Here is a 24,260-nt window from a genome sequence, read left to right as displayed (position 1 = left end):
AAAATCATGATCCATTTTGGTCATTCCATTTTTAGTTTATTAATAGAATAAGGAAAAATTCACACAATAAATCAATGTTCTGTTGAGCAATGTTAACAAATAGCCAAATAAGCAAAGATTGAAATTGGTGGCTTAAATTTTGGGTGTTCTTATTTACCAAATTTCCAGAGGCAAAGTGGAGAGACATTTGGACTGAAATATCTGCATTGTTTGGGATTTATTTATTTACTTATTTACATTTTACTCTTTAAAAGGAGATGCACCAGATTAAAAGGTCACCTATTGGCTGGTCATTATCATTTTTTGTAATTACCAGAAAGTGAAGAAAATGGACTTATTCTTTTTCTTAGTCAAAATGCTGTGTTTCCAGTCCATACATGCTGTCAACATTATAAAGATTCAAGAACACTACCTTACCACCTGTAATCATTAAGGTTGTGTGTCATCTTGGCTGGGCCATGATTCTCAGTGGTTTGGCAGTTATAATATAGTTTGGCAGTCCTATAATGCTGTAATCACCTCCATGATGAGATCTGATATAATGCGATCACCTCTATGATGGGATCTGCTGTGAGTAGCCAATCAGTTGAAAGGGAGTTTCCTTGGGGGTGTGGCCTGCATCCAATATAGGTCCACTTTCTATCAAGGCTCATGGGCTTTTGCTGACTCTGGATCCTGCAGCTGGCTCCTGTTCATCTGACCTCTGGTTCTTGGAACTTGAGCTAGCAGCTTACCTGCCGATTTTGGAATTTGTCAGCCTCTGAAGTAGCTGGTGGCCTACTGTCTGACCTGCTGATCTTGTGTTTGCCAGCTCCTGCAGATAAGTGAGTCAGGAGAAGCCTCCAGCCTGACCCACAGATTTGGGACTTTCCAGTCTCTGCAACTCCATGAGCCATTTCCTTCCCTGACATAAATCTCTCTCTCCCTCTCTCTCTCTCTCTCTCTCTATATATATATATATACATATATATAGTTTGCTTCTCTAGAGAACTCAGCCTAAGACACTACCCAAAGACATTAGGTCCCTCTCAGGCCGTCCATTCCCTGCAAAATGAGGGGGGTTAGACTCACAAATCCCTAGGATCCCTTCCCGATCCAACAATCTGATGGTATTTATTGTAATGGCTCCAGAATGAGGCAATGGCTCCAGTTCTATGCTATAAGGCTGCTGTGATACCTGTGAAACTCTGCTTCCTCAAGGCATGAGACACATGAGAAGCCTCAGACCATTTCACAGAGTAGGGACAAAGGGCAAACCTGTATGTACAAAGGAACGGCACATAATGTCTCTGCAGTGATTCACATTATCATCGCTTTTGAACAACCGAATGCTCATAAAACCATATACCTATCTTCATTATGATAAGACTGTGAAATAATGTTCTCTGCCAGTGTTTTGGGGCTATGGAGAAAAGCATTTGAGGAATGCCATCTCCACAACCCAGTAGTGAAATTGTTGTTGTTGGGTGCCCTCCAGTTGATTTCCATTCATAAAGGCCCCACGTGAGATAGTAAAACTGCCCCCACAGAGTTTTCTTCGCTATAATCTTTATGGGAATAGATCGTTAGGTTTTTCTCCCAGAGGGGGCTGGGTGAATTCGAACTGCCAACTTTTTGGTTAGCAGCCGACCGCCTAACCATTGCGCCACCGGGCTCTTAGTAGTGAAATTGTTGTTAGGTGCCCTCCAGCGGGAAGACCCTATGTACAACAGAACAAAACGCTGCCCAGTCCAGTGGCATCCTCACAATCGTTGCTATGTTTGAGCCCATCGTTTCTGCCACTCTGTCAATCCATCTCGTTAAGGGCTTCCTCTTTTTCACAGATCCTCTACTTTGCCTAGTAGTGAAATTAGGGCCAAACTATATCCTCGAGCTCTTGTCTTTCTCATTGCTCTGAAAATCACCCAGGAAGCTAGTCCTGGAATAAGTTCTCCCCCCGACAGAAATCAAAGGTCCCGGGCAAACAGAAGTACAAGCCTGCAGAAGGGAAAGGGCTCTCGTCCATCTTCAACTGGAGACAGTCGGACCCCAGTTCTTCCTGAGTGAGTGAGCAGAGGCCCAGAGCATTCCCACAAGCCAGGTCAGGGCTACGCGACAAGTTCCACAACCCCCGCCCCCAGGCGGCCCCGCCCGTCACCTTGCGAGCGCCGCAGCCCCGCCGAAGGTGCGTGCGGCGCTCTGTGATTGGCGGCAGCCCGCGCTGCCAGGCTGCGATTGGCTGCCTGGGCCTCTTTGTTCCCGGGTCCCGGTCGCAGGCCGGCTGCGGCGGGCGGGGCGGCGGAAGTTTGACGACGCCGGCGAGCGGCTGCGGCAGCGGCACGCGAGTCCCGGCAGGTTTCTCCGGCTCCCGCGCGGGGCCTAGACGTGAAGTCCGCACGGTCGGAGCGAAGCCCTCGGACCCGCAGATATGGACCTGGAAGCCCGAGTGAAGAAGGTAAGGGAGCGCTGGCTGCGGGCAGGGCCGCCTCACCTGGAGCCGGCGCCGCCCCATCGCTGCCAGCGGCGGCGGGGCGCGCGGGCCGCGCGAGCTGGGTCTCCGGGGCCCAGGTGCCCACCCTACGGGGAGACGAGGTGCCAGCGCCCCACCAACTCCCGAAACCTGGGGCAGCGGCGGGTCGGGAGCGCCACCGAGCTCCGGGCATTTCCCTCCCTTCTGACCACGACCCAACGGCTGGAGGCGCTGGAAAGTTTTCTGAAGATGTTTCCAGTGCGCTGTGCCTCCCTGAAGGGAAAGGGTGAGGTTAGGGCGAGGCCGGGCGAGACCGTGACACCGCTTCTTCCTGTCTCAAGACATTCAACTTTATTAAACCTTTGTGGTTTATGGGCCTGAATCTGGGTTTGACAGCTCAGACCTCCTCCAGTGCCTACTTGGCAGCCCGAGGCTGTCTGCAGGGAGTGCTGATTCCATGCACTTGCTTCGCACCCGTGGCTGGCTGATAACTTGAAGGTGATTTTTTTTCGTTCATTACTTGACTGCCAAAACACTGCCTCCTTCTTAGGGAGTTATCTCTCAAAACGTTCTCTCTGCCTGACAGCTGCCCCAAACGGCGACTGTCACCAGTGCTTTAGCGCTTGGGGGAGTTTCCAGCCTGGCTGCTCGGGACGACTGGACCGACGACTCTACCTGAGCCGCTCCTAGTCATGGAGCGCCTCAGGTCCTCAGGGGGAAATGCTTGGGCACCACACTGTGACTGAAAAGGAGTGCTGATGTCACATTCCAGTGTAACGTTCTGTATGAAAGATCTCATTCTAGGGAATTGCGCATATTTACTTTGCAGTAAATTTAAGGAGAGAGTCCTTGGGTGGTGCAAAAGGTTAGGCGCTAGTCGAAAGGTTGGCTCTTTGAACCCACCTAAAGGCGCCTCAGAAGGTAGTCCTAAGGATTTGCTTCCGAAAGGCCACAGCCTTGAAAACTCTATGGAGCAGTTCTCTGCACTCTGGGGGTCGCCATGAGTCTGAATACACTCTGGCAGCTAACAGTAACAAGTTTAAGCTAGCTGCCCCTTATCAAATAGGAAAGGAAGTTTTGCAGAAAAAGTAAAGGGGAAAATACAGAAAACTTAGTTTTCTTCTTAGTTGCCTACTTAGGGTTATCAATATTGTTATTATTCTGTCTTCTAAAGACAAAGTTCTTGACTTGAGCATTAATGCTATTTCATGACCAATACTGAATTGTTGAAAATGAACGCAAATTCAAAATACTAGGTTAGGAAGCAGTAAAAATTTGCAATGGGAAAATAGTTCATCCCTAGGGTCTGTATGAGTCGCAGTAGACTCTATGGCAGTGGGTTTTGGGTTATGACTAAAACCAGCACTCAGAAGGGAACCCAAGGACAGGAAAACAAAGTAAATGGTAAGGGTAGTGTGATTTAACTGCATTTTGTTACCTTTCCACTTGGTTTCTTATTCTTTTATTTGCTTTAAGTATCACTGATATTTTTTGTTAATCTTGCTTGGCACGAAGGAAAGCATTTTATTAGCCTTCTGTTGATGAACACCATTCTCATTTTGTTTTTCAAGTGGGTGAGAATAGTAGTTGTCAAAAGTTTTGGGGGTCTTGTCTTGTGCACGTAAGTATTGATTTGAAATTACTTCTTAAAAGTCAGCCTCCAGAAATGATTTTGCAAGTATTTGAGAGAAGAACAAGTAATCCTGAGGGGAAAAATGAAAGTTAAGAATTACATGTGCTTGCAAAGGAAAAAGCCAAACATTATTTATAAACAGTTTCCTTAGAGTTTCAAAATGTGGGTTATGATGAATAAATAATGCCCTTGACATGTGGTATGATTTTTCTTCTCCATCCCCCTTTACTTTAAAAGATTATTTTTTCAACAAAGAATGTTATCCTTCTCTCTAATCCTCCCCAACCCCCAAGAGAAGGGTTCCATAAACTTAAAGCTTTTGCAGATAATCCCTTGACATGAACAAATACTTGTTTTGTCATCTCTGGTGATTCTTAGGGCAGAGTCCTCAACAAGTAAATTGGAAACTACCAGAAGTTCCCTAAGAGGTCCAGTTTGACTGCCAACCAGTTTGCGCCCTTGTAGAACCCTGGACAGACTATGATCTGTGGATTGGACAATAAATTTCTTAGCGCAAAAGAGTTTGGAGATCCTGGCCCCGGGTATACATTTCACGATTTTAGCCATAATCTCAAAAAGAAATTTGTAACCCCTTTAGAAATTTTTTTGCAACACACCTGAAGAAGGAAGCATCACAAGATTATCTCTGATCTACCAGCAGAGCCTTCTCACCCTAATTAGAAACTTAGTTTTCAAGCTTCTATTTTTTTTTTTTAAACTTACATACACAAGAAAAGGAATTGTTTCAGTGTACCTTGAGAAAAGCCAGCTTGGAGGTTGGAACAAAGACACACCGCTTAAATAAAAGTAAACTTGACTTCTGTTTTAAGATACAAGGAATTTTTTTCCTTTGAAAATTCTTACATTGTTGATTTCATAAGGAATTTTCCCTAGACAGATGATAAATGTTACTTTTTTTTCCACTCACATTTTGTGTAAAAAAGAATTAAAGGGGTTTATTTTTATTACACAGTGACCTAGGTGGATGATACTATTATAGGATTCTTGGCTTATAAAAGGAGAACTTGATATCTACAACATCATACACCAATTTGGATTAATGACCAGTAAACCCACTATCCCAAAGACAAGGGATTTTTATAATTTAGATTTTGCTGTATTTTTGTTTTAAGTAAGCAGGCTGTTGCTAGGAGGTGGACAGTAGTTTGGTTATACAGAGTTTTTGTTTTAACAATATTTTAGAGCCGAATTTGACTTTCACATCCTTGGTCTGTCTTGTGAGGTACTTATCTAGATCCCTTATGCCTTAAGTCTCTTCATTGTAATTGACTTGGTGTAAGTGGAGTCCATGAATGCTTGGAAAAAACAATGGCCTTTGAGAAGCAGAAACAGGCACATTGTGTGGTGAATGGTAAGTCATGGCCCACAGCCAGCTGCTTTCCTCTTTCCTTTCTGTGTTACTCTCCCATGAGAACTACTTTCTCTCTCTCTCTCTCTTTCTCTTTATAAACACATACCAGAGAGAAAGAGAACTCCAGTCATTTCCCTTATACTGCCTGGAACTGCTTCAGGGCTTTTAATTTTACACCGTATTCATTTCTTGCCTCCATTCTAACCTCTGTTTTTTGAACCATCCAAATATCTTGGTATGTTTTACTTAGAACTCTTTTTTTTCTTTTTTAAAAAATGATACACATTTTAAAGATTACAGATCACTAAAAATCCCCTTTCTCTGCATCCAAAGCTTGTTTTAAAAGCTTCTTTCATTAGCCAAAAAGACATAGTGAAACCAAGTGATTGCAATTGGAAAGAAGACTGAACCACAAAGATTATTTCCATGAGAAATTAGAGCGAGCGTCTTTTCTTAGGTGGTCCCTGATTGAAGCTGAAAAGGCAAGTAGATGGTGACCTGCATGCACAAATCTACAGTTGGATTCTCTGTATCAAACCATTTTTGCTGTGGGAATCATTGTCAAGGCTAGGGGAAAGAGAAGACAAGGTACATTCAGGGTTTTGCCTTAGCTGCCTGCCTCTCAGAACAAACAGAAGAAAGTGAAGTCGTCTGCAGCTCGACTTTTATCTCTTGTAACCTATGGTGTGCTTCATTACATTGATTGGATATGAAAAGTCACTTTCTCTTAACTAGCCCTCAGTGTTGGTTTGACTAGAACTCTAGTAAGTTTTTTTGAGTTTCATTTTTGTTGGTTTTTTTTTTAAATTTTGTTCCTTTATGTTACCCTAAGAAGTAGAATTGTTCTTGTTATTAGGCGCCATTGAGTTGGGTCTGACTCATAGTGAACCCATGTACAAGAGAATGAAACGCTGCCCAGTCCTGCGCCATCCGCATAATCATTGTTATGCTTGAGCCCATTATGGCAGCCACTGTGTCAGTCCATCTCGTTGAGGGTCTTCTTTTTCACTGACCTTCTACTTTACCAAGCATGATGTCCTTCTCCAGGGACTAGTCCCTCCTGATAACATGTCCAAAGTATGTGAGACGTAGTCCTGCCATCTTTGCTTCTAAGGAGCACTGTGGCACTACTTCTTCCAAAATAGATTTGTTCCTTCTTGGCAGTCCACGGTATAGTCAATATTCTTTGCCAACACCGTAATTCAAAGGCATCAGTTCTTCTTTGGTCTTCCTTATTCATTGTCCAGCTTTCGCACGCGTATGAGGCAGTTGAAAAAACCATGGCTTTGGTCAGCCGCACCTTAGTCCTTAAAGTGGCATCTTTGCTTTTTAACACTTTAAAGAGGTCTTTTGCAGCAGATTTGCCCAGTGCAGTGTATCATTTGATTTCTTGACTTCTGCTTCCATGGACATTGATTGTGGGTCCAAGTAAAATGAAATCCTTGACAACTTCAGTCTTTTTTTCTGTTTATCATGATGTTGCTTAGTGGCCCAGTTGTGAGGATTTTTGTTTTCTTTATGTTGAAGTGTAATCCATACTGAAAGCTGTAGTCTTTGATCTTCATCAGTAAGTGCTTCAAGTCCTCTTCACTTTGAGCAAGCGAGGTTGTGTCATCTACGTGACACAGGTTGTTAATGAGTCTTCCTCCAATCCTAATGCCAAGTTCTTCTTCATATAGTCCAGCTGCTCGGATTATTTGCTCAGCATACAGATAGAATAAGTATAGTGAAAGGATACAATACCAGTCCATTTTAGCTCACTAATGCCTAGAATATCGATATTTATGTATTCCATTTCTTTTTTGACAATTTCCAATTTTTCTGGATTCATACTTTGTACATTCCATGTTCCTATTATTAATGGATGTTTGTGTCTATTTCTTTTCATTTTCAGTCGTGCCACATCAACAAATGAAGGTCCTGAAAGCTTGACTGCATTTAATTTGTTAAGGTCAACTCTACTTTGAGGAGGCAGCTCTTCCCCCCTCGTATTTTGATTGCCTTCCAACCTGAGGGGCTCATCTTCCAACACTATGTCAGACACTGTTCTGTTGCTACTCATAATGTTTTCACTGGCTAATTTTTTTCAGAAGTAGGCTGCCAGGTCCTTCTTCCTAGTCTGTCTTAGTCTGGAAGCTCTGCTGAAACCTGTCCACCATGGGTGACCCTCCTGGTATTTGAATACCAGTGGCAAAGTTTCTAGCATCACAGCAACACACAAGCCACCACAGTATGACACTCTGACAGACACATGGGGAGAAGTAGAATTAGGGATTCATATCTCCACTATATTAGTTGTGTACCATTGTCTCACCCCATTCCTTTCCTTTGTTGGTGCTCATACTCCACTCTATCTACAATACGAAATCTTACTCATCCTTCAAGGACCCTTCCCCCTGTCCCCGACAATGCAGTCCCCTTTAGAAAATTTTTCTACGTGTTTCCAGCTAGATGCAAAATCTCTTTCTCCTGATTTCCCAGCGCATGTTATCTGAAACTCTTAGGACACTGATCACTCTCTCCCCATGGATTATAGTTAGCTTCATATATATTTCATGTTCTTACCTAGACTGCACGATTCTTGATAGATGAATTCATATCTGATTATACTTGCATAGTTTTCAGTTCATAACGTATTTTCTTATATATTATTTTTTTGCAGTTCAAATCAGTCTTATGAAGTAGGCCTTAGCCCCATTTTTAGGATGAAGAAACTTAAGGCTTAGACTGATTACAGGCATACTTCAGAGATACTACAGGTTCAATTCCAGACCACCGCAAGAAAGTGAATATCACAATAAAGCAAGTCACAAGAATTTTTTGGTTTCCCAGTGCATATAAATGTTACGTTTACACTATACTGTAGTCTGTTAAGTGTGCAATAGCATTATGTCTAAAAAAACAATGTACATACCTTAATTAAAAAATGCTAAACATCATCTGAGCCTTCATCAAGTCATAATCTTTTTGCTGGTGGAGGCTCTTGCCTCAATATTGATGGCTGCTGACTGATCAGGATGGCGGTTGCTGAAGGTTGGGGTGGCTGTGGCAAGTTCTTAAAATAAGAACAATGAAGTTTGCTGCATCAATTGACTCTTCCTTTCACAAAAGAGTTCTCTGTAGCATGCGATAGTGTTTGATTAGCATTTTACCCACAGTAGAACTTCTTTCAAATTTGAAGTCAGTCCTCTCAAACCCTACCCCTGCTTTATCAACTAAGTTTATGTAGTATTCTAAATTCTTTGTTGTCATTTCAACAACATTCACAGCATCTTCACCAGGAGTAGATTCCATCTCAAGAAACTACCTTCTTTGCTCATCTGTAAGAAGCAACTCCTCATCTGTTAAAGTTTTATCATGATATTGCAGCAGTTCAGTCACACCTTCAGTGTCCTCTTGTAATTCTAGTTCTTTTGTTATTTCCACCACATCTCCAGTTTCTTCCCCCACTGAAGTCTTGAACCCCTCAAAGTCATCCATGAGGGTTGGAGTCAACTTCTTCCAAACTCCTGTTAATGTCGGTATTTTGACCTCCTCTCATGACTCAAGAATGTTCTTAAAGGCATCTACAATGGTGAATCCTTTCTAAGAAGTTTTCAATTTACTTTGCCCAGATCCATCAGAGGAATCACTATTTATGGCAGCTGTAGCCTTACAAATGTATTTCTTAAATAATAAGACTTGAAAGTCAAAATTACTCCTTGATCCATTGGCTACAAAATGGATGTTTTGTTAACAGGCATGAAAACAACATTAGTCTCCTTGTACATCTCCATCAGAGAGCTCTTGGGTGACCAGGTGCATTGTCAGTGAGCATTAATATTTTGAAAGGAATCTTTTTTTTCTAAGCAGTAGGGCTCAGCAGTGGGTTTAAAATATTCAGTAAACCATGTTGTAAACAGATGTGCTGTCATTCAGGCTTTGTTGTTCCATTTATAGAGCACAGGCAGAGTAGATATAGCATAATTCTTAAGGGTCCTAGGATTTTTGGAATGGTAAATGAGCATTGGCTTCAACTTAAAGCCACTAGCTGCGTTAGCCCCTAAAGAGAGTCAGTCTTACCTTTGAAGCTTTGAAGCTAGGCATTGACTTCTCCTCTCTAGCTGTGAAAGTCCTAGATGGCATCGTCTTCCAATATAAGGCTGTTTTGTCTGCATTGAAAATCTGTTGTTTAGTGTAGCCACCTTCATCAGTTATCTTAGCTAGATCTTCTGGATGATTTGCTGCAGCTTCTACGTCAGCACTTACTGCTTCACATTGCACTTTTATGTTATAGAGATGGCTTCTTTCCTTAAACCTCATAAGCCAACTCTGCTAGCTTCAAACTTTTCTTCTGTGGATTCCTGACCTCTCTCAGCCTTCACAGAATTGAGGAGAGTTAGGGCCTTCCCTTGGATTAGGCTTTGGCTTAAGGGAAGGTTGTAGCTGCGTGATCTTCTATCCAGACCACTAAAACTTTCTCCATATCAGCAATAAGCTTGTTTTGCTTTCTTCTCATTCGTGTGTTCACTGGAATAGCACTTTTAATTTCCTTCAAGAACTTTTCCTTTGCATTCACAACTCAGCTGTCTGTATGGCACAAGAGGCCTAGCTTTTGGTCTAATCTTGGCTTTTGATACGACTTCATCACTAAGCTTAATCATTCCTAGCCTTTGATTTAAAGTGAGAGACGTCTGACTCTTTTTACTTGAACACTTAGATGCCATTGTAGGGTTACTAATTGTCCTGATTTCAATATTGTGATGTTTCAGGGAATAGGCCCGAGGAAAGGGAGAGAGTCAGGGGAACATCGGGTTGGTGGACCAGTCAGAACACATACAGCGTTTGTCAGTTAAGTTCACTGTCTTATTTGGACATGGTGCATGGTGCCCCCAAACAGTTACAGTAGTAACATGAAAGATCGCTGAACACAGATAACCATAACAGATATAATAATAATGAAACAGTTTGAAATATTGCAAGAATTACCAAAATATGATACAGAGACATGAAATGAGCACATGCTGTTGGAAAAATGGTGTCGATAGACTTGCTCTGTACAGGGTTGCCACAAACCTTCAATGTGTAAAAACGCAGTATCGGGAAAACCTACAGTGCACTAAAGCGAAGCGCAATAAAACAAGGTATGCCTGTAATCTGAAACTGACAGAACCTGACTATGAACTTGAACCATAGTCTGCAGAATCCATGCTTCTCCCACCTCATGCCACCTAGCCTCTGAGTCCTCTTGTATCCCCGTCTTGCTCAATAAATATGGGTTAGATAAATGACCCTAGTATAAAAAGAGGAGTCCCTGGATGGTGGAAATGGCTAACTAAGCACGTGACTACTAGCCAAAATGTTGGCAGTTTAAGTCCACACAGAGGCATCTTGGAAGATAGGCCTGGCAGTCTGTTTCCGAAAGGTCACAACCTTAAAAACCCTATGAAGTGCAGTTCTACTCTGACACACACGGGTTCGCCTTGAGTCAGAATCGACTTGACAGCAACTAATGACAAACAACAATATAAAAAGATATATTTCAACATTTTTATGAATTTGTTTAAAGGAATTATATTGGAAGAAGTGGCTTCTGTTCCTATAAAATTACCACCCTACTGGCTTTCTATGTTTTATTTATACTTTATCCACATGGTTTATATGCCCTTTAGTGTAAGTTGCTGTTGACCTTTTTGGGTAGAGACAAAGTCTAAATAAAATAAAAACATTTTCAAAAGGAACTTCTGGGAGATTTTTACAAGCAAAGAAATTTCATAAGCTCCAATAATATTTTGAACCACGTCTTCTGGGATTCTTCCAACTTCCCAACTTTTGTTGGGAACAAGAGTAACGCTGCCTCCTAGCTATTTAACATGGCCCTGAGCAATAGTGACCCTGCTCTTGGCTCTCTGTTTTGAGAATTCAACCAGTGCCATCTGACTCCATAGGAGGACACTCACAGTTGGCCTGTAGAAGAGTCTGTTCTACCTGCTGAACTCCACAGTTGACAGAAAGAATCACATATACTGTGGTAGGCTAAACCTCTTTCCCTCAGAGGCAAAGTACTGAAAAACAAAAAAAAAACCAAACGCATTGCCGTTGAGTTGATTCCGACTCATAGCAACCCTCTACGACCGAGTAGAACTGCCTGATAGGGTTTCTGAGGCTATGAACTTTATGGAAGCAGACTACCACATCTTTCTCCCATGCAGCGGCTGGTGGGTTTGAACTGCTCACCTTTCAGTTAACCCCTAAAATGTCAGACCAGACAGCTAAGACTAGTGCAGCTGGAAATAATAATAATAAACTCTTCATTTTGGGAGAAAAAAATTTTTTTTTTTTAAATTTCTCATTCTGTATGCAAGAAGATTTGCTGAGAAGTGCTGGGAAACATGAAAATGATCAGCTATTTTGTGAGGCCTTCTCTGAGCTCCAGGGTGAGCATGAAATTAACATCATGGGCCATCAGTGAGCTCCAGAGTTGCTATGAGGGGCCTACTTAGTGGAAAGAGAATGATAAATTGATTTAAAAAAAAAAAGTCTACTTCCTATGTTTTTCTAAGACCTAGAAGTAGGAATATGATTTGACCCCGTATTACGTTGTATGTAAGCCTTTAAGAAACCAAATCACCACAGTGTATTCAGAAATTAGGAAAAATCAGTAAGTATCCAGTATATGGAAAGATCTTCTGTAGTGTATGGAAAGGATCACACTTTCTTGCTTCTATTTATCAGTATGATTTTGTTAAAACCCTGGGCTAAGAGTTAGTAGATCTGAGTCGACACTGTTTTTTTATAATCATGACCATTTTGAATCTCAGTTTCCTTATTTATGAAAACCAGGTGATTTCTAAGGTGTATCCAGATCCTGACTGTTTCTGACTGTGGATAATAATATCAGTAGTCTACCAAGTATAATGTCCCTGGGTGGTGCAAGTGGTTTGTGCCCAGCTGCTAGTCCAAAAGTTGGTGGTTTGAACCCACCCAGCAACACTGCAGAAGAAGGGCCTAGAGATGTGCTTCTGTAGAGATTACAGCCAAGAAAACCCTATGAGGCAGTTGTACTCTGTAATACATGGAGTTGCCATGAGTCGAAACTGACTCCATGGCAACAGGTTTGCGGTTTTTGTTTTACCAAGTATAATAATGTTTCATAGTGTTTAAAAATCAGACAAGCTAAGAATGTCAAAGCATAGCCCAAACCAAACCCACTGTGGTCAAGTTGATTCCGACTCATAGTGACCCTATAGGACAGAGGAAAACTGCCCCATAGGGTTTCCAAGGCTGTAATCATTATGGGAGCAGACTGCCACATCTTTCTCCTGTGGACCAGCTGGTGGGTTTGAGCCGCTGACCTTTTGGTTAGCAGCCGAGCACTTAACCACAGCACCACCAGAGCTCCTCCAAAGCACAGCAAGACTGCCCAAATTGATATGTGCATATATATATGTATACATACACACACATATATACCTACGCACATACGTATGTCTATACATATATATCTGTATAAGTATATGTGGTGTATACACACACATCTATGTTTTAATGAAAAGGTATAATGTACAAATGTTAGTTATACACCAGTGAATTCCATGAGGAAATCTACAGACTGAACTAAATAAGTTTTTTTCATAGATCTTAGCTATTTTCAATTTGTTTTTACATAATTAGTTCACTTTTATCATATTTGTGGGCTATTTGATGATGTTAGGCTTAATTACTACATCTGTAGTAGGAGCTTCAAAAGCTGCTCTATTAGCATTAGTCAAATACGCCTAGAATTGATCTATTACTTTCTTCAGTCTTTAATTACAGAAAAAAAAAAGAAAAATAATGAGCTTTTATCACCTTTAAAAGTTATTTCATCCAAAATAAAATTACTCGTTTATTTATTTATATGCCAAGCATTGTTATAGGCTCTGGGGTATAGTATGAAAAAAAAAGACAATGTCCCTGTGTCATAGAACTTCTAGGGAGGAAAGACAGCAAAAAAGTAAATGAAAGTAAATGACAAAGTAAATGGTAGAAAGTGAAAGCAACTGGAATTACACTCATCAGTGAACTCTTTACAGGGCAGCACTACACTAGATTTCTAACACAAAGAATTGGCAGTTTTGGTGGTGCTTCCTGGTTCTGCAAACTTTGTAATTAGAGAGTCTCATTTCATTTTTCTTAAGTAATGGCAAACCAGAGAAAACAGCTTTTATGTATTAGAATGTGAAAAAGCTCATAAATAAATAAGACTATACTAATTATAGTCTCACACCCACAAAATACACAAACCAAGTCTTCTTCCTGATTACAAATGCCTTACAAAAGAGTCATTCTTGGGCTGTGTTTCCTGTTTGCAGTCATTGCTAATTTCTGCTTGGTAACTACTGTCATGGTAACTGAAACTATGATTTAAAAAATATCTGTTTATTAGATCATTAATATATGGTACATTCAGGATATTATTTTGTTTTTTAAAAGGTGATCTTCAGGGAAAAGCATATAAATTATGGAACTATGAAATCAGCTTTTTGGAGGAGAGGAAAATAGAGGAACAAAGGGCTTACCAAATTAAAAACAGGTTTCAAAGCCTAAGTAGATTTTCAAGATATTAAAGAAAAATAATATAGTAATTGCTAAGTTCTCCCCTGTTCTTTGAGTAAATATCCTTGTGTTAGAGTTTGCCTCAAGCACTGTTATTAGAGTATATAAATTCAGAGGTTATGCTCTTCCAACTATCCAACTACAGTCTTTGACTTTTCTACAGAAGAGTTGGAGTCATATTCAGGGTCATTTCACTTTTTTTTTTTTTAATACCCTAGCTACCCTTCTCCCTACGTACATAATGGAGAATGAGAGACAGAAGGGTATGTACGACCATAATTTTCTAACACAACTTCATGTTGGGACCCTAAAATGAATGACTTCTTAATTGCTTTTCTCTTTCTTCTTTCTCAACCAATCTCTGTAATCCATATTCACTGCCTGTGACAAAAAGCTTTATGAAAGAATAGTAAATTCTAGAGGAAAGACCCACAAGAAACTCACTAGGTCCAATTTGAGAGCAGTGCTGTGGAAGTATTTTATGTTTCTGTCACACTGAGTAAAACCTGTTGCTGTCAAGACGATTCTGATTTCATAGCCACCCTATAGTACAGAGTAGAACTGCCCCATAGGGTTTCCAAGGCTGTAATGTTTAAGGAAGCAGACTGCCACAACTTTCTCTCATGGTGGATTTGAACCACCTATCTTTTGTTTAGCAGCCGAGCGCTTAACCACTGTGCCACCAGGGCTCCTTACATACTGAGTTCATAGCTATAAATGTTAGTTGATTCCAGTATAACTGCTTATACTTGAGCAGAGTTTAGAGTTGCAAATTTCTCTGATCCTTTGGTGGTCTGCTAAGAATGGGGGACTACTCCAGTTTGAGCAGGGCTCAAAGAAGCTTTGTCAGAAGTCAGTCAATGGGAATTGCTGAGATCGCCTCTAAAAGACATCAAGGCTACTACTACATAAATACATTTAATCTCTGAAATGCTGAATCACCCTCAAGCCATGAATGAGTCAACATCTGTTTATTATAGTGGCATTCTGATCACTCTACAAAACTGTAAAAGGCTGGTTTGGGGTGTCCATTACACAGCTTCTTATCTGTACAGTGAGCCTAGCAGAAATGCATCCATGCTGAGACTATTAGTAAGTCTGTAGCCACAGTGAACTTTCCTTTGCTTTGAGGATAAAGTGATCTCATGTTTCATTGCTGAGTGATCATGCAAATGTTAGTGGATTTTTGTCTTTATATGTAATGATGCTATCATCATGACAGTCTTGATAGAATGAGTCACCAAGTAAAGGTAAAGGATCTGTTTTTCCTTTTTAGGGTATTAGCTTACAATAAAAATAATTGGGGGCTGAACAAATTAAAAGAAAGTTGCCCTTTATTTTTCATAAAGAATATTAAAAGTACAGTTTAAGACTACAGAATATAAACTCCATTTCTCTACTAATATCTATTGTGCTTGTAAGGAACCCTGGTGGTGCAGTGGAAAAGCATGCAGCTGCTAACAGAAAGGTTGGCAGTTTGAACCCAGCAGTGGTTCTTTGGGAGAAAAGACCTGATGATCTGCGCCTGTAAAGATTACAGCCAAGAAAACCCTATGGGGCAGTTTTACTCTGCCCTACACGGTCTCTATGAGTTGGAATCGACTCGACAGCACACCATAACAGGAATATTGAGCTTGTACTCCACCCAAACCACTGTGATGTCAGCTTTGGTGGATTGAAAAAAAAGAAGAAAAGAAACTAGTAGACAAGTTGTTGTTGTTGTTAGCTGCCGTTGAGTTGGTTCCAACTCATAGTGACCCTATGTATAACAGAACGAAACACTGTGCCATCCTCATAATGGTCCTGTGCCATCCTCATAATCGCTATTATGCTTGAGCCCATTGTTGCAGCCACTGTGTCAATCCATCTTGTTGAGGGCTTTCCTCTTTTTCACCGACCCTCTACTTTACCCGGCATCACGTCCTTCTCCAGGGACTGGTCCCTCCCGATAACATGTCCAAAGTATGTGAGACGCAGCCTCGCCATCCTTGCTTCTAATAAGCATTCTGGCAAGAGAGTAGGCAAGAGAGATATGTAAATTAACTAGAATGGTAGATAGGATTAAATGAATTCTATAATCCAGTATTTCTCAAAATATTTCTGGTGAGGAACCATTTTTTTTAACGCTCAATCTACCATGGGCTAATAAAAAAAAAAAAATTTACTGAAAAAAGACAAATACAAGGTCACCTTAAAAAATTATTAAATTCGGTAGACATAAAGTTCATGGTCAGATTAACAATAGTTCTTAATTGCTTCCTCTCAGTTTCTTTATATATCTCATCAAGAACAGGTAACCAGCACTTCTTGTATTGCTACACTTTGAGTAGCACTGCAATTATAGGAATTCAGACAACTATTATGGAGTCCCAGAAGCAGAAGTAATTAACTTTAATCAGGAGGGTTGGGAGTACTTTATGGAGGAAGCAACCTTCGAACTAACTCCTGTAGGAGAAATTAAGTTTCATTAGGCAAAGAAGGTATTCCCGGAGGATTAAATAGCATTAGCCAAAGGTATGTAGCGGTGACAAACAGGACTTCGAACCAATTCTTCCCATTTAAGTCATGGCTGACGAAGTGAAACTGAAACGGTCCGAATTTGTAAAACTTGGGTGTACTGCAACGATAACCGTAACGGGAAAAATTACAGGTCGCGCTCCGCTAGAAACTTAATCTGCCTCTTAGAAAACAAGCGCAGCATGAGCGTTGTGTAGCAACCAAATTTCTTGACTAGCAGAGTGGGAAACAGCGGAGCTCCACTCAAAAATGGCGGCGACTACGCCGCTTTGAATGCGTGGTTTTCTCCACGGTCCTGGCCATAATCCAATCTCCCACATCAGGCTGCTGAGAGGGCTCACTGCACCTCTTGAGTTTCGCGTTCTGGAGCTTCAACACGTAATTTTTCCCATTCTGGTTATCGTTCCAGTACACTCACATTTTACGAATTCGGGTCTGTTCCGACTTTGCTGTGTTGGTCATGACTGAAAGGGTTCAAACCAGTTCAAAGCCCTTGTGAGAAGTCAGCAAACCCTTGGTATTCACACAATTAACATTTTCAGTTTTGACTCTTCTAAATAAAGGTGCATGATCTGCGATTATTTGTTATTTTCTCAAGGTGCAGGTTTGAATTGAAGTGTGTCACTGAGGTAGTGGTGCTGAGAATCTTCACCTCTGCCCTAACTTTGCTTCTTATTTAATGCATAGTCTTGCCTCTTGAGGTGGAGGAGGAAATTTCATTAGAAGTCTAGCTGATACATGCTGGGCTTGGCTCTAAGTTGTGGGTTGAGACTCCATTTCTTTCTTCCTCCTTGGATCAGTGGATGTCTGAAGCAAAAGGTTGGAGCAGTGAAGGCATGCCCAACTCCAGGCCCACATTTTAAGTCTCTGCTCATGCCAAAACAGTCACATGTTCAAGCCCAAAGTCAAGGGGAAAAGAAGCCCAGTGTGGCGACTGTGAGGCCATGGCAAGGGTGAGGATACATAATAAATACTACTACAGGGGAATGAGGAATTGGGACCATGACTTCAGTCTACCACATACGCTATAGTGGGATTGTTGAATTTGGGGACTTAAGAATACCTACCAAAGATCTTTCACGATATTCTGTACACTATCACAGACTACCGATTTTCCAAAACAGGATAGTCTTTGGCCCTTCTGAGAAATTGTAAAGGAAAATTAACCTTGTAATAGCCCTTACTTTTTTTGTTGTTATTGCTATTGTAAGCTGCTGTCAAGTTTACTTCAACTCACATTGACCTTATGTACAATAAAACAAAACATTGTCCAGTCCTGTGTCATCCTCACAATTGCCAGCATGGTCAAGTCCATCATTGCGGCTACTGTGCCAATCCATCTCACCAAGGATTTCCCAAGCCCTCTCATCAAGCATAATGTACTCCTCCAATGATTGATCCCTCCTGATGATGTGTCCAAAGTGAGTTGGGCAATGCTCTCTTGTGATCCATAAGGTGTTCATTGACTAATTTTTTGAAGGACTTCACCAGGCCTTTCTTCCTAGTCTCTTAGTCTGAAAGCTCCACTGAAAATCTGTCCACCATTGGTGACTGTTGGTATAGCTTCCAGCATCATAGCAGCACACAACTACCACATTATGACAAACTGACAGACAGGTGGTAGATTTGATTTTTAGAGGGTCCTTTTTTCAATCTAGTCACTCTTCTGTTTGATTGAGAAACAGTCCTTTCCAAATTCATTCCAGCTAGCCATGAGACTTTCATGTCCTGTAAGGAAATGTGGATCTCGTTCTCTGCGAAATGGCAAGTCACTAGAGATTTTTAATGAGAGGCGTAACAAGTTCTGACCTTTTCAATATTGCAAAAAAATGAAAATATATTCCACAGATATTCAAATAATGCTGTGTGTTACGCTCTGCTAGTGGTAGAGAATAGAAAGTTATTCCGAGAAATATGGGCAGAAATTAAAGGCAGGGAGAGGCAAGACAGATTTTGGTGGCTTAATAGCCACATTTCTTTTAAAATGTCACAGGTAAAACAATAGAGATGTTATTTGTTGGTACTTTTCTCCTGGATTAGGTAAAATCAAGCCAGTGGATAGCACTGTCCTGTCAAACATGTTGTCCACTTCTCTGGGTTACACTCGGGGAGTTTAGAGGAAGCAGCACAGGCTTCAATGTCTCCAGACATAGGTTTGAATCCCAGCTTTGACACTTGCCCAGGAATTTGGGCAAGTTTCTTAGCCACCCTTGGCTCCAGGGGACTAATCTGTGAAACTGGGTAATACTACTTTATTGAGTTAGTATGAGGATTGAAAAAGGAGCCCTGGTGGTGCAGTGGTTAAAGCCCTCGGCCGCCAACCGAAAGGTCAGCAGTTCAAACCCACCAGCAGCTCCACGGGAGACAGATAAAACAGTCTGCTTCCTTGAAAGATTACAGCCTTGGAAACCCTATGGGGCAGTTCTACTCTGTCCAGTAGGGTCACTATGAGTCGGAATCAACTCAACGGCAATGAGTAATTGGTGAGGATTAAATAAGATAATATGAGGGTAAGTAAAAAAGCATTGCTACAAAATCATAGAAACCTTTATTAAACAAAAATATCAAAATGTGAAGCTATTGTTTCTCAATATATCCTCTATCTAGGTCTGTACACTTCTGAAGGTGGTGTTTCTATTTCTCTAACCCTTCCCCAAATAATTCTTCGCTCTTCTATTTACACCATGTCAAAATGGCAGTTTTGGCATCCTCGAGGGACTCAAATTGTGTTCTTTTTAAGTGTTCTTTGAGTTTTAGGAACAAAAAGAAGTCTGAAGGGGAAAGATCAGGGCTGTACAGTGGATGGGGTAAGGTCTCCCAACAAAATTCTCATAGGATAGCCCTTGCTATCCTTGAAGAATGAGCAGGTGCATTGTTGTGATGGAAAAAAATTCCTTGGCACAACTTTCCTGGCCTTTTTCTCACGAATGCAGTTTTCAGTTTTCTTAAAACTTCTTCATAATAAGCCCTGGTGATGGTCCTGTGTCCTTTGAGAAAATCTATCAAGATTACCCCTTTGGAATCCTAAATAACAGTCGCCATAACCTTCTGAGTGGTCTTTCCTCTCTTGGCTCATCTTTGAGGTCTTCCTGACCTTCCTTAAAACACTTGATCCATCTAAAAATTGTTTTATGTGGGGCAGCATTCCCATAAACTTGTTGGCAAAGCTTCAGTGATTTGGGAAGCTGTCCGCTTGAGTTTTGTTAAAAACTTAATAGTAGCCTGACCTCAAAATCATTTTTTTCAATGGCACAAAAAGTATCCTTTGTTTTGAAGGCACCCTAACAAGACTAAGACAAGTGTATTACTGAGAGAACTTGTCTGCAGCCATCCACTGATTGCAGAGACACGTTTAAACACGTTTTGTTTGGAATAAACCGATGCATGTATGAACTGGAACCCTAGTAGCAATACTTTTTGACTTACCCTTGTACATGTAAGCATTTAGAACAAAGCCTGATATACAACAAGTGCTCGATCAATGTTAATTATTAATGTTCTTTGATCAGTTTTGTTTAGTTAGCTAAACTTTGGTACCAGTAAGTAAATGTTTGGAGAATCAAATAGCATTGAGGCCAAGTATCAGCTTTAGAATCCTGGGAGTCTACACTAGCACACTGTGGAAGCATAATTCAGTTTTTTCAGAGGAAGAGATGGTGTGAAATGACTTGGCAATAAATTAGCAATCATAAGGCACCTGGAAGTAGGGTTTCTGCATCTGTCCCCTCCTTTCCCAGTTTCCAAGACCCCCATTCGTGCTGCGAGTCTTTGTTTTTGTTCAAAATGCCCCTGGGTAAAAGTGGAAAATGAGACTGTCTTTTTGCACCCTTTTCCCATTTTCTTTGCCTTCTCTCCATTGAGCTTTACTTTGGTTCCCTTGGATTCTCCTGCCCACCGGACAGCCTCCTGTAGTGGCTCTCTCAACCAACGGCACAGCCTTTCTTTTCCCTCTCCTGCCTGTGAAAACATACCTATACTAGCTTATCTTACTGCACATGCTCCAGTTAGGCAGTTAGGGAATTAGTGGCAGTAAATCACTTAACTATAACCCACTCTCCCCACATCCTCACCCATGAGTTATAATGGATTACTCCTGAAGAAATAATACTCCAGCCCTAAGGTCTGGCAAATTTTGGGTACACAGTGTTTAAAGGCCTCACAAGGTACCAGTAAGTGTGGGATCCACTCTTCAGAGCCAGCTGTGGAGGTAATGACACAAGACCAAATTAGGAACGTTTGCCATGATGTAGATTCTTATAAATGACTCTTATAAACCTCTTTTGGAATTGGGTTTTTAAAATCCCTTTTATAGCTAATAACCAGGAGCCTTTGAGGGCTGTGTATAACCACATGCCATTGCAGAGTTCTGCAGCAGAGCCCGGGCTCAGTCAGTCCTCCTTAAGAAGGAATTTCCACAACAGTCGTAGCTGTTAATTTGTGACATTTTTATAGCCTACGTCATCATTCTCAAAGTAATAGATTCAGGAGGAGGCCCTTTTCGAGTAGCATCCATGGAAGAGGTATTTTATGGGAGAACATTTCAAGTAACTCCCTTTATGCAATAGTATAAAAATAATTTGATAGTAGTCAGTTTGAAAAACGTTTATAAGTAACCAGCATAAACTGAACAGACACAATACATTTTAAAAAGTCATTCGATTACCTAAAATAAATGTGGATCTTTAAGAAAAAAAAAAAACAAACCCTAAATAATTTTACCGGTAATGATATTGTGAGGAGCCCTGGCTGTGTAGTGGTTAAGAGCTTGGCTGCTAACCAAAAGACTGGAAGTTCAAGTCCACCAGCTTGCTCCTTGGAAACCCTATGGGGCAGTTCTACTCTGATAGGGTGGCGATGAGTCGGAATTGACTCGACGGCAGCGGATTTGGGTTTGGTTTGTTTTTAATATTGCAAGGATACATTAGGCTTCAGGTAGCAGTACTGGGAAAATAGTTAAGAACTACTGACTGTAAATGCTCCTTAATTTGAATTAAGTAATTTGCATTCTACATCACAAAGAAATATTGTATTTGTTTTCTTTTACTTCATTCCATCTCCAGATAGATTTATATAATAGAATAAAGCTTATATAAATTTTCCCTATTTTTATTTTATTTTGTATGCATTATGAAGGACTGGGGCATATTATAAAAATTGTAAAAATTTTCTCTTAAATGTATTTCTGGAAATTTCCTGCTAATCCAACCTTATATTTTGTATTTTGGTTTATGACTTTGTTCTATACCATGAGTGTGTGTGTGTGTGTACGCAAGTGTATATGTGTGTTGGATAGGATAGAGAATAAGACTTAGGGTAGAAAGTGATTTTTAACCTGTACCTTCTGTAAGTCTGTTCCTTGGTCCTCACTGAGGGCAATAGAGTGATTATAAGGTAGGAGGAAAGTTCTGTTTTAGCCTGTCCATTTGAGTAAAGAGATATTTAAATATTTGAAATTGAAAAAATAATGGAAGGGTGGTAGATAAGCAACCCTCAGTCCCCCTCCCTTTGTAATGTGCCTGTCTCATCATAAATCACATCAAGACAGAACAGAAGGTGTGGTAGGCAGCCTCTGAGATGGCTCTCAAAGGTGCCCCCCCCCTCCTAGTGTTCACACCGTTATGTAATCCCTCCTCTTGAGTGAGGGCTGGACCTCATCAGTTGCTGCCAATGAATGGAAAATGCATCAGTGATGGTGTGTCACTTCAGAGATTAAAGACTGCAGCTCTGTCTTGGGTGCTGTTACTCTCTTGGAGATCATTCAGCCTGGGGGAAGCCAGCTGCCATGTCCAGAGGTACCCTTGTGAGAGAGCTTAAAAGTGGGTCCTCCCCCAGTTGAGCAAGCCTTGAAATGATTGCAGCCCTAGTTGACCCTCCATTGCAGCCTTGTAGGAGACCCTGAGTCAACCCACTTAGCTAAGCCACTCCCAGATTCTGACCCACTGAAACTGTGAGATAATAAATGTTATTTCCAGCACTAAGGTTTGAGGTAATTTGTAACAAACAACCACCACAATAATGTATAGAGTCATTTTTATAATATAGAAAATAATTTTTAGTAGTATGTGTTTTAAATAAATATATTTCAATTTTGGGATATTGTTCATTTTTCTTTTTTTTCTCATTGTTTTAAAAAAATTTTTTTCACTTGCTGTAACATTGAAAAAGACCTGTTTTGCATTAGGACTCTGGAGATTTTCCTTGATTCACACCCCATCTCTCTCGTGTGTGTCTAAGGATTAATCACCTAAGGGGCTTCAGTGCGAGTGCAGCTGGTGTGCAGACGTTTAGGTTTGTTATAATCAGTCTCAGATTTGTCTAGGAAGGAGGAACTCCTGGCTAGTGAACAATAGGCGTTCTTTCAAATAAAAATATATTGTTTGAGAAGTTACAGATGAGAATTATTACTCCATTAAATTTTTACTTACGTTCAAAGCCTTGTTTTGGAGGGACAAAATGGTGGCTTTGTAGTTAAGAACCCAGGAGTTGGAGTTAGAAATACCAGGATTCAAATCCCAGCTCTGCCACTTGCTAGGCTGGGTAGCCTTAGGCAAGTTACTTACACTCTCCAAGTCTCAGTTTCCTTATTTATGAAATCGGGATGATAATACCTTTCCCATTGGTTGTTGTGGGGATTAAATGAGGTGATGTATGTATTGTACCTGGAACTAGTAACATCTTAATGAATGGTGGTTGGTGGTTGATGGGTTTTTAATGCCCTCTCCACCATCATAACCATCAGTGCTGATTAAGATAGACACAAATAGAAGTGCTTCAAGGTATTTAATAACTAAATACTTATAACTACTGAGTTAATAAAAATAACTCAATAAACTAAATTCATTATTGTTTCCTAGGAAAGCAGCAGGATTCACTTCTGGACTTATTCAGATACATTACCAAATTTATTAAGGTTGTACATATGGCTAAATTAATCTGGTACAACCTCATACCCATGTAGATAAATTGCCAAGGGAAATGGTAGCTCTGTCACTTACCTAATATAGGTACTGTTGTAAGACATATAGGTGAAGAATTGGATAGGAGACATCTACTTTAATTCATTAAAGTTCCAGGAAGATTGACCTAGTACCTCCAGAATAGAATTTATTATAAAATATTTAGGCTGAAAGATTGCATATTTCCTTTTCTTTCCTAACAGACTAGTCTGTATGATTATTTACTATTGTGTATCACTTGGCTCACAGTGGATTGTATGACAGAGGTTCATGTAGGACTTCTGGCTTTACTTCTGCAATGAAAAGCTGAAGGAATATGGAAATGAATCCTAGAGTCTACATTGATGAGTTTTATTCCCATTTGCTTCTGAGTAAGCAGTATTGACAACAAAAGACCTGTGATTATTCTATGCTTGAGTTATAATCCTTTGGTCCTAGGTTAAAAATACTGCTTTTTCCATGTCATGACCTATGTTTAGGCAATAGTGGTTAAGAATAGTGTAATGGTTAAGTTTGTGTGTCAGCTTGGCTGGGCCATGATTCTCTGTGTTTTAATGTAATTACTCCCATGACTGAATATACTGTGAGTAGCCAATCAGATGAAAGGGAGTCTCCTTGGGGGTGTGGCCCACATCTGTATATAAGCAGACATTCTGGCTTTTTGCTCTCTCTGGATCTTGCGGCTGCTTCCTGTCGTCTCACCTCCCATTCTTGGGACTTGAGCTGTCAGCTTATCTGCTGAACCTGGGATTCATC

At 40.7% G+C, this 24,260-nt stretch overlaps 1 protein-coding gene across 2 annotated transcripts in view; it reads left to right on the top strand.

Moving 5' to 3' along the window:
- Positions 1 to 2,282: 2,282 nt before the first annotated feature.
- The window catches only part of TES (testin LIM domain protein), a 47,482-nt gene continuing 25,504 nt past the window's right edge, over positions 2,283 to 24,260 (top strand). Inside the window, exon 1 of one of the 2 annotated variants that reach the window (XM_023724622.1) lies at positions 2,283 to 2,434. In XM_023724622.1, the coding sequence (XP_023580390.1) occupies positions 2,408 to 2,434 (27 nt within the window). In that variant the 5' untranslated portion in view covers positions 2,283 to 2,407. Of the gene's footprint in view, positions 2,435 to 2,481; positions 2,948 to 24,260 lie in introns of those variants that run through there. The other variant, XM_004389641.3, reaches the window with a different exon arrangement.

Source organism: Trichechus manatus, unplaced genomic scaffold, assembly GCF_000243295.1.
Source record: "Trichechus manatus latirostris isolate Lorelei unplaced genomic scaffold, TriManLat1.0 scaffold00251, whole genome shotgun sequence".
NCBI lineage: Eukaryota > Metazoa > Chordata > Mammalia > Sirenia > Trichechidae > Trichechus > Trichechus manatus.
Note: the sequence above shows the minus strand (reverse complement) of the source record. Positions and strands in the feature narration are given on the sequence as shown.